This window comes from Siniperca chuatsi, linkage group LG9 (genome assembly GCF_020085105.1).
Source record: "Siniperca chuatsi isolate FFG_IHB_CAS linkage group LG9, ASM2008510v1, whole genome shotgun sequence".
In the NCBI taxonomy this organism is placed as follows: domain Eukaryota; kingdom Metazoa; phylum Chordata; class Actinopteri; order Centrarchiformes; family Sinipercidae; genus Siniperca; species Siniperca chuatsi.
The window spans coordinates 24,745,562-24,760,275 of NC_058050.1; the positions used below are offsets into that span (position 1 = coordinate 24,745,562).

The following is a 14,714-nucleotide window of genomic DNA, read 5'->3' on the forward strand; positions in this document are numbered from 1 at the left end:
TACTTTTCTTCACTCTTCAGTGTATTTCTTTTCAAAAGTGCTCAATAACCATTTGAGAAGGGTTGAGCTACATTAGCTGATGCCAGATAGTGTGAAATACAGCATAGCAGGTGACGTCTCTGGCCGACAGATTGGGGTCTGGTCTGTTCATGTAAAGGTCAGTCGATTTGTCCACTGGTGCGTCTTTAAGCGTTCAGCGCCTATTCATCTCATCTATTCAACCTTATAGTGGTCAATAATCACTTCTGCCCATCAGCACTCTCTGTCTAGATCTGGCTAAGTAGCAGGGCAGAGGGACAGAGGGATACTGGAGCTGTAGAAAGGGATGTATGGTGAGGTGAGATGAGCAAGAGAGTGAAGAGAGGGCGTGTGCTCATGTGGCACTGCACTGCCCCCCGGCTTGTGATTTGACTGGCACATGGGCTGCTGCCTTATCTCTGTGGGTTAATAATTTCTACTAATTATTAATCACATCTATATGTCAATTAGCAGTGTTTTGTGGCATTTAACTATGGTATTATTTAAGATATGGCTGCTGGAAGATAGAAGTAACTGTTAGATCTTCCCTGTTCAGTAACTGCATTGTGAAGCAGTTCTCCAAGTCTTGTGCTGTTAACTATTAATGATGGTTATGTTGCTGAATAAGATGACTCCTCTGGAGTTTACTTTTGGGAATAGACAAAAACCAACTGACATTTGTTCAGATTTTTATTTTAAGATACCGACAACCACATTGTTAATCCCATTTGAACAGTTTCACACAATCACAGGAACAAAGTTACACACACATGCACACATTCCTTGTGTCTGCAGACAAACTGAGCCGCCTGAATCTCCTAGAGCTATTAATATTTCACTCAATGCTTCTAAGTGCATCAGATGGAGTTTTTGAGAGCGTGCATACATCTTCCTTTCAATATTTGAGATCTGTATTTGGTTCTGCACCAGCACGAACACTGCCAAGCTGACTTTTGCCCTACTTTGTTATTTATCCTGAGAGGCTCATCACCCGATTGAAGGGTGCATTCAAAGGATGGTCGATTTTAAGAGGCTGCTCGACAGTTTGTGTGCACTGCCAAGTGCTGGGGGGGCAGATCAGCCAAGCAGCACGACTCTGACTTTGACAAACACAGGTTAGTCAGATGGAATGGATGTGCTCCCAGGTGACCACCATGAGTAGTGTGTACACAGTTTGCAGTGCTAGACTCTAGGAACTACTGGGTTTGTCCTCTCAGTCCTCAAGGAAGGAACTTGAGTTTTCAGGAAACACAAATGTATCACTGTGTCTGAATAAATGTTTGTGGAGTGTATGAACAGTCACAACTGCTTCATTTGCTAACTGCAGTGAAGGCTTACCTTGTGTATAAGTCCATAATTCCATAACAGGACCTGAGACTGAGTGCAAGGGGGGCAGTACAAAGCAAACAATGGACAAGAGAGTGTAGACTTTACGAGTCCTGCTACATGTGCATTCAGCATAGCATCCAGCAGGTAACAGCCGTTGGTGAAAATCTAGCAGTGAACAGCAAAACGATACCAGGACATGTTTCTTGGATGGAGAATGGAGACTCTCACTGAGACTGATTCATTATTGAGTTCATGTGGCTTTGATTAATCATACACAAAAAAAAGAGGACACTGTTTAATGAGGCGGTTTGGCACAAGGCAAAGCAAAGTAACACACGTGTGATAAAGAAAGCAGCTATTTGTTCAAGGAATGAAATGTACTTTTTAATCACTAATAAATGAGATGTTATTTTTCCAAGAAGAAATAAAATGATTAACAATGTGGTTGTCGAGCAACAGAAAAGTTTCACAGTCAGTGCTGAGTTTATTTGAGAGTTTGAAATTGAAAATAATGTTAAGCTTATGCATGTGCTCATTTAGGGGCTTTATTAGTGTTAAACTGGTTACCATGAGCAAGCTGAAACATCCAGTTGATTTATTATGCTCGATTGTCCCATCCACCAGTCAGCAGTCCTCTGGTACATTATGTTTTAAGCTCAATAGAGAGCTGCTTTATTCCCAATACCCCCAACCAAACTGCTGCTACACAGCCTGACTCAGCTAAAAGCACATAGTAACACTCAGATCGTGCAAGCTTCTTGAAAATCGATCTCCATGCATTAATTTGTGCATTTCTTCATATTTATCTCTGTCTATTAATTCCAGTGCATTTACTATCTGTGCTACATATTCTCAATGGGGGAGGCTGTCATAAAAAGTATGCTGATGAAGATGTTGTCAGCAGTTTACAGCATTGACCTGCTGTTCACCTTTTCAGTTCAGTTCTATTATCACAAACACAAAAAACCTTTTGTGCATCCTTAAGGTATTGTTAAATCATCAACATCAAAACAAAACATCAAAATATTCTACCAACAAAAAACATAAAACCTTTTTTGAATGTTTTGAAACTTAAATTGTATAAAACATTTGTTTATGAACTGATATGCATTACTGCTCTATAGTCATTAGAAATGTGTATCATATCACCCTATGCCCGCGCTGTGCATGGGCATCCTTATGTGTGTGTTGGTAGAACATGAGACACAAATGATATGGGTACATGTTTATGAAGTGAAGACAAAGGGATTATTTGACTTCTTCCAGCAGCGTTTTGGGATTGTAATGCAGAGACAGATTTGTTGCGTGGGCATTAAGCCAAACTTAAAGTGAGCCTCCTGCTTGCACTCTGCTCCATGCCTGTATGTGAATTGTTCAGGATTATTTGAGTTCCATTTGTAGGAACAATACCGATTCTCTTTGCATTTGTCCAATATGCATATGTGAAAGGCAGCTCTTTCAGTCTTATGAAGCATTTCGTCTCTCTTTTTGCATTATGAATTATAGGATGGGAGGACCCTCTCTCTTTCACAATATTGCAGAATTATTAAGCAATTTTTTCTACCACTTTTACAACACAGCTAGTAGCCTTCTACCTGATAATCCAATTCAATAATTTTACCCCATAATGGCCTCTGTCTAAAAGTCCTGATGGTGTCCCAGAAACTTAATCAATGGCAAGCTTTACAACACAGCACCAGCCTCTGACTATTAAGGCTGAGGAGGTGAACAGTGCAGGAAACAGGAAATACAGGAAATTAGGCCTTAATAGGCAAAAACAGACGAGGCTGCCCACAGTGATATATAAATAAGCAAAAGATGGAATCAGTGGGGAGAATTCTGAGTATGTGCTGTAATACATTGTCTGTAACATCGAGTTTCCTGTTCCCCTGGGTGCAGCCATGAATATTCTAGTTTGATTCTTCTTACGTCCTACTTTCCTCTACCTGACCCTGAAAGAAGCTCACTTTTTGGACCAGATGTGAAACCCTCTCCGCTGAAAATGTATCTGTTAAAATGTGGCATGTATGGATTAAAATGTGACATATCGCTCACTCAAATGGAGGTGTCGCATGACACCATATCATTAGCTCTAAGCGTAACCTGTTAGCAACCTGTCAAAACATTGTCTTTTGCTTCTTAGAGAAGACAAGATTTGATGACATTTGATTAAGTGTAGATGCACTACCTGACACCTCACTCACACTGCTAGGCAACTGTTTATGATGAATACATACATACAGTATGTTGTGCAGTTATTTCATACCTCAAAAATCCAGGACCTTCTGACAAGTAATATGATCCCAGGTTCTACAGTATGTTCATTGATAAATTCAAAACTTTACTAAGAATTAAATGTTCTCTCAAATTAGGGAGTATGTATACCACCTAACTCACTATGCTCAAAATAGCCAAATGTATACAGAAGAGAGAACAATGCACTGGCTGCCCCACTCCCTTTCTCACTCCTCTCTCACCTACACCAGATACTGATGTAGTTTTGGACCTCCAAAGTTCTCAGAGAGAATGTTTTGTATGTGGTAAAATAGCTGAACTTTGAGCTTTCAGCCGAGGTAATTTATCTTCCGAGTTGAGTTGGGTGCCTATCTCAGCAGCTCCTCCACTAGCTGAGGAGGCTAATTAATCTCCTCGGGGCCGCAGCAGACATGCTACCCTCAGGATGATGCATGAAAGGAACACAGCAGCACAGGTACAACCGAGGTTGAGGGACACCAGCGCCCCACTGCTTTCTCCCCATTCCTCTTTCTACCACACTTATTCTCTTATTCCCTCCTAACTGACATTTGTATTACGCTATCATTATATCCCTTCTCTTCTCATTTTCATTTCTTCCACCAGCTCTACAGTATCTCTCCCTTTCTGTCTTTCACTCTCCTTTAGTTTTCTCTCTCCATCTCTATTATCACAATTTCCTCACAAGGACTCATGGCTGGTAATCAGCCTGAGCTCTCAGATGAGCCATCTCTGCACTGACCTGAATATGTGTAGATGCACTGTAGGAGCTGTTAAAACTGCAATGTGCAGACATCTCTCTCTTTTACAAATTCTTCTGCTCGTTTTTCAACTGATTTAATATCAGGGACTATTGGTCATTACTTCCATTTCATCTGAATGCATCATGAACTATTCCTGAAAGATTCTTTCACTGACAGGGAGCATTATCTAGGTGGCAATGCTCATCTAACTGATAACCATGGATGGATGAACTATCTCTGCCATTGATGGTTTGCTGTGGCATCAGACTTTGATCTAATAAACCCACCTGACCAGCCCCTAAACCATTACTTCACCTGTATTTACAGCTGTAACCACTGTTTATTTTTCTGTTGTACTGCATCCAGTGGTGGTGCAGTTAGAACTCATCTGTTGATGATGTTTTACTGGCCCACTGCCGTTGACTGCAGCAATTTTCCAAAATTGGTTGTTGTATCCCACAATTATATTATGATGTTAACTGTCACACTGAGGACTGGCATTTGGCATTTTCTTGTAATGGTCTGAGCAATCTGACATCTCTGTTTATTACCAAGGGCCGCCTCCTACACAGCAATCGTTTTGATGAAGTGCCCGTGTGTTCTGGTCTATTCATTGTACAACTGCCACCTTTAAAAAGCCCAGCAAAAGAACATGGTATTGTTGATACTCAAACTCACACTGCTGGCATTAATGCCTAAGTCTCATGTATAACACTTAAAGCCCACTGTAGGATGCGACTGCATGTACCTGTTTACTCTATATGTCATGTACATGCAAGCAAGGGCCCTAGTTCTGCAATGGTAGGGTTTCTGTTTCTATGGCCACTGTACATTTTCTCCCAGGTACTGTGCTCCTGGAGCAGAACCTAAACACATTAGGTCAGCATTAAACACAATAAAAAAGACAATTTTGGACTGCATTTTTTAATAATGTAGATGAATAAGTATTATAAGCCTTTTAGTTACATGAAGTTGAAATAAGGTAAAAGATGAACTCGTTTTTTTCTCCCCTGATGTGTCTTAGTAGTCTTTAAAAATCAGAGACAATTTATTTCCCCCTACTCATTTATTTATGATATTACTCTCTTTAGGTATTTCAATGTGCACAGAAGTTAAGTACTTTTTTTCTTCTTATTAAGATTACTCAGTCTATAACTGAAATAGCTCTATTGAAAGTGTTGTATTAGAATCACAGATGACTTTATGTTTATTCATGAGCTGTGATGTGAACATTGGAGTCGGTGGACTAAATAAATTGCACACAGTGTCTCTCCTAGCAGACAGTGTACCTTACATTATCCCAGAAATCAACCGATGTTCCTGTTTTGAAGAGGTTTTTTCTATGTTGTGGTAATTATGCCGGAGCATAATTTAGCTGTGATCCAAGGAAAACATAAAGTTCTATTGACTTGAAGCCTGGGTATACATGTACAGTAACCCAGCAAGCTGTGGAAATTAAGTGGACACATGAGCTCATGTGAGTGGAGGTACAAATCTCTGCTGATGTTGCTGTAAACTCATTGCCACTTGACCAAAAACACTATTTTTTTTATACTGTTGCTATTTAAAGGGAAGTGTACTTAACTGATTTACTCCTGAACAGCCGAGAGCATACAACATCCTCTTCACAGTGTCTTTATTTTTCAGCACAGTGTTAAAATTCAAAATCATATTCTGTGATATTCCATTTAACACAAACCGTGAAACTATTGAAATTCATTCAAGTCATTATGACCACATGAAGGATGAAACATCTTACTGCCACCTTTCAAGCTTACAGTTACAGTTTAATACTAAAAAGATATATTTTTGGGTGGAAAACCACTTTAAGAATATTATGCATCTATCTCCATGAGCTCAGCTTAAAAGCTGTTGCCTACAGTGTGGCTCATGCTCCACAGCCATATGTCTCCTTTGCCTGAGTCTGAGGCTTGGACAGAGTTTAGGACACACTTGTCTAGTCATGGCCCACATTTCAGTACAGTACATTCTTGACACCCATCTGCACTGGACTAAAAATGAACTTCCATCCTGCATTTTTAGATTTTTAAATGCGGCAAAAAAAAATATGACTTCCTCTCGTGATTGTTTAGTCTTTAAACGCTGACAGCACCACTCTGTCGCTGTCAGTCAAAGAGGAAGCCGATGAGACATGCACTTATGCACTTCAAAATACTGTGGTCGGTTTAGTCATGAAGCGTGAGCATGATGTTTCTGCTCTTCATAAAAAATGGTTAAAAACGCGCTTATTTCCTCTTTCAGTATGAGAAGTATTCATGCCGTGGTGACATGTTTGTGTTGCAATTTTCCCACGCAAGAGAAGTTTTACATTTAACACTAGTTTGTTGTGACTGTAAGACATAAAAATAAGCTGGACCGATGTCAGCACTTTTTATAGGCAGTTTTCATGTACACAGACGGTACAAGGTCAGTATTTAGATCCCCTTTCTCTCGTTAGCTCTCCATCTGTTCTACTTTCAGTGTTTGCACCACTGAGTGGAGGGAGGCAGCCAGGGGATGGACTGTTCCAACTGCTACACCTCATGCATTTCACATTTCAAATATGCCCCTCTTACCTCGCACCTTCCAATGAAGATGTGAACCTTTTCAGTGAAGGTGTGAAGTGAATGGCAGGACACAGAGTATGTACATGTTTGGGTGTGAAGTCTTTTATTATATATGAAACATGAGCTGTTATATCGTCAAGAATGATTCTAATTTCTGCATTAACAGAACGTACAAGATTTAAAGCTGTATCGATTCATATTTTTATATTACTGAATCTACTACGCTGAATCAAAAGATGCCTCTGGAAGAAGATGTCATTTGTAGTGACAAACAGAGAATTAGCACCCAACTCTGCAGCTGCATGGAGCTTTTTAACCTCTTTAAGCTGTTTTCTTTTTTGTTTTACAAGTTTCACTGCTCTCATTAACCTCCATACACAGCATTTTCCAGCAAAATCGTCTCATAGCTGGACTGTACACTGCTTTCTTAGTACTAAACCGTATACAGACAAAGTTAGCAACTAGCCAGTGAAGACAGTGGAACATCTAACAAGCTAAAGACCCCAATATTTTATATTATATTATTCTCTGGAGTTGGTGGAGACCAAACCAGAGCTTAAAAAGTGAATTTTAGACTTACATTCTTCAGGTGGACACAAACATGACTCTAAATTAATGCTAACGTTGCTTCGTTTGTGCTAGGTGTGGAAGTAGGTTAGTGTTTGCTTACACGTTAGCCATAACAACTTTATAAGGCGGTTGTTAGGATTGTGTGTCTCAGATTTAATGGTCAGAAATCTATGAATGCAGCTTTAATGCGCTGTAAAATGAGACTGAAACAGAGTAGTAAGCTCAAACATAATATCGTACCTTATTTTGTAATCAAAGCTATTTCCCTTTATAATGCGCACAATACACAAGATGGGAAACTGCACTTCCAGACTGCAGGACTGGCCTGCGTCAAGGTAGGCTGCAGGGAATGTAAACTGAGAGAAGAGAGAGCGTTTTTGCCTACCTTTGCACATGTCCTGGTGTGTGCCCTGATGTGTGCACATTTAAGTGCTGATATGTGTGTGTTTGCCTACATCTGTGCATGTGAGTGCCAGAGTTAGAGCCCTCCATTAAGCTGTGTTTACAGTTTGTAGGGCCAGAGTCGTTCTCTGACGCTTGGCCTGGCCTCATCAATCAGAAAGACTTCGAAAGGCTTCCGCCTGTGATCCCTGCCACCTGCCAGACAGCCCTTACATATGACTTCTGGGATATTACACTCTTTGTTGTTGTAGTAGAATTGGCAATATTCTTCAGGTTCCTGCCTTCTGAGGTGCTTGTGATTTCCAGTTGTGTGGTCAGTGTCAAATAGGTTTGTCATAGTTTGGAGTGAGACCAGATATGTTGCACAGTGTGCTTTAATGTTAATCTGTACTAGTCATGCTGTTGTGAAATCAGAGAAAACCCTCATGGCCTAAAATGGAGATTTAAAAAAGTTTAAGAAAACAACTTTCTGATAGTGATTTATGAACTTCCCTTAAAACATCATCTCACTAGTAATCCCCTGTTATAAACAAGCTGATCTTTGTAACTAAAGTGACACATTTTCTATAAAGAGATGTTTGAAGTACAGTAAGTAGTTAACAATCATGCACTTATGAAGAAACCTAGATTCTTGCTTTTCTTCAGGCACAATTTTGAACGTGTTTGAAATGCTCTAATCTTTAATAAATAGGCTTTTATTTTGTCAATAATGTAGAGTATTATCTGGCAATTAAATGTTTTTTCATGTGAGGTGCAAACTATTTTCAGAATTATCTGGGAATTGAAAGTCCGGGTTCTCCTTCCTGTGTAGGTTAATTGATAACTCTAAATTGCCAGTATTGAATGAATGTGTGAGTGAATGGTTGTCTGTCCTTGAGTTGCAAACTATGTGCCCTGCCTAAGGCCAGAAGTCACTGGGATAGGCTCCAGTCAATAACGGGGACCAAGCGGTAGAAAATGGATGGATGGATGGACACACACATCCATGTGCTGTGTTGAACAGATTTGCAAAGACTGTAATTAACCTAATTTTTTCCCTTCAGGTGTTGGGGTGTCATGTGTAGTGGGTGTATGACAGTGAAAAATGGTGAGATGTCTCTTTCTTCCTTTCTGTCTGCCATTGTGCAGTGGCTGGATGGGTAAGAATAAACTGTGTCAAAGGTGCAAAAGTTGAAACAAGCAGCACGTGCCAAATGTGCCATCTACTGTCGCCACGTGTGCAATGACGCATTAGCCGTGACTTTAAGAGAGGAGAGCTAAATTGCCATTTTCTGCCGTGTTTTGGGTTATTATCAGTATTTATTATGGCCAAGCAGCCAACTGCCTTTTCCTTCAAAGCAGTTCATGGGAAAAGATGTGAAAAATAATCATGTCTTTTCTTTTGCTAATTAATTTGATCAGCTTCTGTGATAATTCCATGTTGTAGGCTGGCTTTGTGCTACCTCACAGCATCAACCAATTTAATTCTAATAATACTTCTGATAACTACACAATCTGTGGTCTTAGTAATCTTTCGCTATCACAAATGTTTGTAATTGATATATCATCAATACATCCATCAAGAAATATCAAGAAATAGAAATTCTGTTAGAGACACCAGATTATCAGGCCATACTTGTAGGACCTGTACTTTTAGAATCACATCAGTTACCTCCTGCTGCTATAGAGGGGATAGTGTTCAGGTTTCAGCTTCTACTGGAGCTGAGTGAAGAGCAAAGAACTGAAAACAGTGAAAATACTAGAATCTCCTGTTGCTACCATATGTTAAGACCACATTGGCACTCCTGATGTGTGTGTTACCAATATTCTGCTAGCAGGGTTTTAGTTTTAGTCTCACAGCCATTTGACAAAAAATTGCTTCCCCTTTATTTGGAAAGCCTAGCATAATATAGTATACATATACTAAAGTGAACGCACAGTGTTCTACATCCAGGAGATCACCAATGTCATTAGGATCCATTCTTTAGGCACCATGGATGTCAAATTTAGTAGCAATCCGTCCAATAGTTGTAAAGACATGGCACTAAAAACCAAAAATGCCAACCTGCTGGTGGAGCTCACCAAAGTCAGTTGGCTTCATCTTCTGAGGGACCATGAATGTCTGTACAAAATTCCATGGCAAACAAACCTAATAGTACTAAATAGAACTAAAGTGGTGGACCAACCGTCAGAACAACTTTGCCATCCTTAGAGCCACGCAGCTAATATGGCTAAAAACCTACAAAATACACATGATTCTCTCAAAGACAGCACTTCTCCTTTAGATGAGCTACATTTGTGTTTGATTCATTAAAATATACACAATCTGTAGGTTAATGTCACTGTCTGAGTTACCAGGAGCCCTAAATTATATCCTTTCATAAAGAAAGACTCCTAAAGGGCCCATTAAAAATGACCTAGTTGGTTGTATTGTAATTGTGTGTGTTTGTCCAATTTCCCCCTAGCTGTAAATGTGAAGTGTTGTTTTTGGCTGCACTGACCTAGATGAAACCTGCAAATGGATGCCATGCATTAAGAGGCTTCTGCATGGAAGTAGGTTGCAGTGTCTCTTAGAAAGGAACTTTTGCCTCAGCCATAACACAACAGGGAGCTTGCTATATTTGTGATGGAGCAGAGAAGCACCATAATTGTCTTGTGCTGTGTCTATTCTGCCAGATACGTGTTCAGAACAAAAGCGCCACAGTTGGTAATGGCAATGTGTCAAAGCAGCACAGTTTGATTTCATTTTTTACCAATCTGCAGTAGTGACTGTGAGCTGGCTGAAGTTTAGTTTAAAGCCATGCATTTGCTTTATGTGTTACCCCTCACACAACATGCCAGTAGCAGATTTATCAGTATTTCAGGGACCACCTGTAAGAAATCTTTTCTCTTAGCACCACTGTTGTGTCTTTCTGCTCTGGACTGTTTGAAATAGGTTGGCCTCCGGTGTTCACAAATGGTAGAAATAGACTGAAAAAAGGTTCATGTTTAGGTAAGTTTGACCCTAATTCAAACAAAGAGCTTGGCTGATTGTTTGACAGTGTGGCTTGTGATTGATCAAGGGGAACTGAATTTCTGGTAAAACAACATAGCTGTGTCATAGAGGAAGTGGAAGGAAAATAGACGTTTTCAGGTTGAACATGTGAATATGATCATCCACTGGATTTCTCATTCTCAGCACTCACTATGAAAACAGCCAGCAAAAGCACAGTGAATTCCTTCCCAACACAACACAGCTGTGGTCTGGTAGTTATGGATGAGAGAAAAATAAAGTAGAGTTTGGCACGTGAACTTTGAGTGATGGCCATGTGGCTGATGCCCTCTCATAGAGGAGCAGGGCTGTTGGCTGTTGTTAATGACAACTTGTTTTCACTGGCCTCTGGATAAGATGGGGAGAGGGAGGGATGGTGGGACAGGGGATGGAGAGAAAAGCATAATAACAGTGATGAATAGCACACAACAAGCAGAGGGAGAAAAAAGAGAAAGCAAATGATAAAAGAAGTAATAAAAAAAAAATGGTGAGAAACGGACTGGGGAAGGGGGCTCAGTATCTCTGGGTAGAGCTTGTTCACCCGCAGAGCCAGCCGAGGTGCGCCTGAGCAGCCTGGCTCTCTGATTGGTGGAGCACAATGCAGCTCTCTCCCCTCCCCCCCTGAAGAAAGAGGTGCAGCAGGAACGTCAGACCCAGACAGCACAAGACTCAGCTACTGAAGCAACGTTTTTCTGAAGCTCTCCCTAAGATGCAGTCTACAGAGCATCTAGGAGCAAACTAGATGATAGCACAGACCTGATCTCCTACAGCATAGAGTCTTCTAGTACTGGTCTTAGGAATTTATCAAACAGATTAGATTTGAGTTGATTTTTAAACCTTTACCAGTAAGATCAGCTAGAGAAGGCAAAGCTGACGTCTAGTGCATTTGATTCACCGCATTGAGAAGCACAGCTGCCGGTCACCATGGGCAGGCAGGGCCACGATACCTCTGCTGCGGCTCCTGGTATGCGTATCCAGCGCTCCCAGAGCAAGATGAGCCTGTCTGCATCATTTGAAGCGCTGGCTGTCTATTTCCCTTGCATGAACTCCTTCGATGAGGAGGATGGAGGTAAGATGACATCCGGGGAAATGTCACAACAGCAGCTGCTGGCTGGGGGGCAGCAGCGCTGTTTAAACTGAGGGATGGCAGAGAAGGAGGTGATGGATTTAGGATTAGTGGGAAGATGCAGGGTTATTGATTGAAGGGGAAATTAGGGCAGGTTGAGAGATGTAATCAGTTTAATTAGGATGACGGTGTAGTTCGATTTGGATAATAATATGATGCTTGAGCTTTGTGTACTCTGGTAATATCATTATTGATAGTTGATTCCTATGCCTGCATCTCATTAGCAGTCAATTTATCATCCAGGCTATCAATGTGTTGTGAAATACACTTACTGCAACTGTTGTTGCTACTGCCGTCAGTGGTGGTGGTGGTAACATGCATGGTTATAGGAACCTGTTTGCTGATTCTACTCACGCTAGTCTAACCACTATCTTATTTCTTCTTGATGATTTTAAATCTGACTCAATAAAGGATTTAGTAACTGGAATGAATCATTATTTAGTAGTTTGTGGGTGGTAGCATTTATTTAGCTTAGGAATACAACATTGTTCTGACCGTCACTTCAAATTTCCTGAACAGTAGTGATGATGCCTACTGTATGTGTTTATATTTATGCCTCCCAAGATGCTCTCATCAGTTCCTGTTCTAGTGGCGTGGGATTTATTTACAGAGAAATGCAGAAGTTTAATTTACAATTTTACAATTTACTCTTTTATACCTTTACTTTTATTACCTCTAAATATTTTTGCCTGATCACACTTTTTTTAGCTAGAGCTTCACACACACACGTACTCACACTTCCACTGTTGGCCACCGATCAGCTCCACTAGATTCTGACATTGTCTTTTCCTGTCTGGCAAGGCCGAGATTTGAGGGCAGTGACCTTCTGGTGACGAGCCAGTTTATCAATTTTTTAGGCCACTGCTGCTTCATGCTTCACAGATACTTTACTGTTTAAGAGGGTGCCATATTTTCCAACCAGTGTTGATAATGCTCCTGTCTTTTACACATTTACCACATCTGCCATTACTCTGAATGCAGTTGTGTGCATATTTTGTCTCTAAAGTAGATACATATGTGTGTGATATGTATGTATGTGAACAGCATTACAGAGTCATGGTCTTTAAAGTCTATGCCATGGTGTGTTCATGGATCAATCTATTACAATTTGCAGTGAGAGTGAGTTATTATGTTATAAGATCGCCCATTCGTTGATATAGTAAGAATAGTAAGAGCTGCATATTTGTGATTTTAATCAGCAGTATAAATGCTAACACATGCATCGCATAATTTTTGCAAAAAGCCGTAAAACAGATTTGCCTTGCTTGAACATGGTGTGTTTTTATTGTTGATTGATAACACCCGACTGGCCACAGCTTGGCAAAGGAGATCTATGAGCTGCGGTTTGCTGCAGACGTCAGAGACGACCTCTGTGGCTGAAGAGCAGGAAGAGGAGGCGGAAGCCAGCTGAATAGCTGAGATTTCAAGGCTGAAATGCTTCATGTCTGTTTATGTCTGTGTGCGATAGCACGCAGGATCACCTCTCTTGTCCTCAGCCCGTCCTCTGATGAGACAAGGAAGGAGAGAGGAGGCAGAGTGAAGACAGCAGGCACCACAGAGGGCCCATGATGATGCTGCAGTAGGAATGCTGCGTCCATACAAACTGGGAAATTATTATGTGAAAATGGCACAAGGTCTATGGATAGCTGATTGTTTGTCATCACTTTGCACCTGGGAGTTGCAAAGTGAACTGACGATAACTCTGTTATTACTTTCCTCTGGCTTTGCAGCGATTATCTGACCTCTGGGAAATAACACGATGCCCTCATTGCATTCATTTGATTACAGATAAGAAAAAAGAAATTCCATAACTATAATATGTGCAACAACATTTAATAATGCTCGGGTGATAAGTCTTTGACAATAGCCATGCAAGATTTCATGTTTAAACTTAGAGGTTATGGATATATTTCAGGTACTAACATACCAGTTGGCTACCTCAGTGGCTAAATATCAAGTTAAGTATCCAATACAAACAGAAGCAGCGTCTTTGCTGTATGTTGTGATGACTCTCTCTGTGCTCAGAATGAAGGAGAATTTGCTAGCCTCTTTCTTAATGTGATATAAAATGAAACATAGTAGTGATGCTGTGTGTGTATGTGTTGTGTGTTGTGTGTTGTGTGTGTGTGTGTGTGTGTGTGTGTGTGTGTGTGCTGGTTACCAGGCGTGTGTCTAGCGGTGGAGCATTCCTACTTTTGTGTTGGTATGTGTACATCTGCCACAGGCGGAGCCACGTGGCCCCACACGCAGGCTGTCAGGGAGGCTGGGTGGAGATGAGCAGTGGCGGGGCTAATGGGGGGAGTCAGCTGTCGTCTTGGATCAGTTAGGATGGAGGGCAGACGCCGGATGTTTATAGGTGGAGCGTGGACTCACTACGGCTCCCACAAGCCCCCCCCCGTAGGCAGTCGGTAGCATGGACCAGAGGAGGGCTGTACATGTTGCTGTTCAACAGATACACAAAGAGCCATAATTCTGTAGAGCTCGTTGAATTAGTGACCTTGATTGACTGTCACAGTGAAATTGCCATGATCCTTCCCAGAATAAGATATACTCATGTCTTGGTATAGAGATTAATTCCATTCACAGAGCTGTCTTTGTGTTTTGTTTTCCCTCTGGAATGATTTTTCTACGAGCCAATGAAAGCACGGGTATGTCAGTAATAATCCATGTTAGCGCACCTCGCTGTATGCGTCGCA

General features: G+C 41.0%; 1 protein-coding gene across 36 annotated transcripts in view; it reads left to right on the forward strand.

Moving 5' to 3' along the window:
* The window catches only part of rims2a (regulating synaptic membrane exocytosis 2a), a 154,861-nt gene that overhangs the window by 136,249 nt on the left and 3,898 nt on the right, over nt 1-14,714 (forward strand). Inside the window, exon 1 of one of the 36 annotated variants that reach the window (XM_044207246.1) lies at nt 8,918-11,961. The exons of 34 other annotated variants lie outside the window; for them this stretch is intronic. In XM_044207246.1, coding sequence (XP_044063181.1) covers nt 11,817-11,961 — 145 coding nt within the window. In that variant the 5' untranslated portion in view covers nt 8,918-11,816. Of the gene's footprint in view, nt 1-8,917; nt 11,962-14,196; nt 14,667-14,714 lie in introns of those variants that run through there. One more of the 36 variants, XM_044207247.1, reaches the window with a different exon arrangement.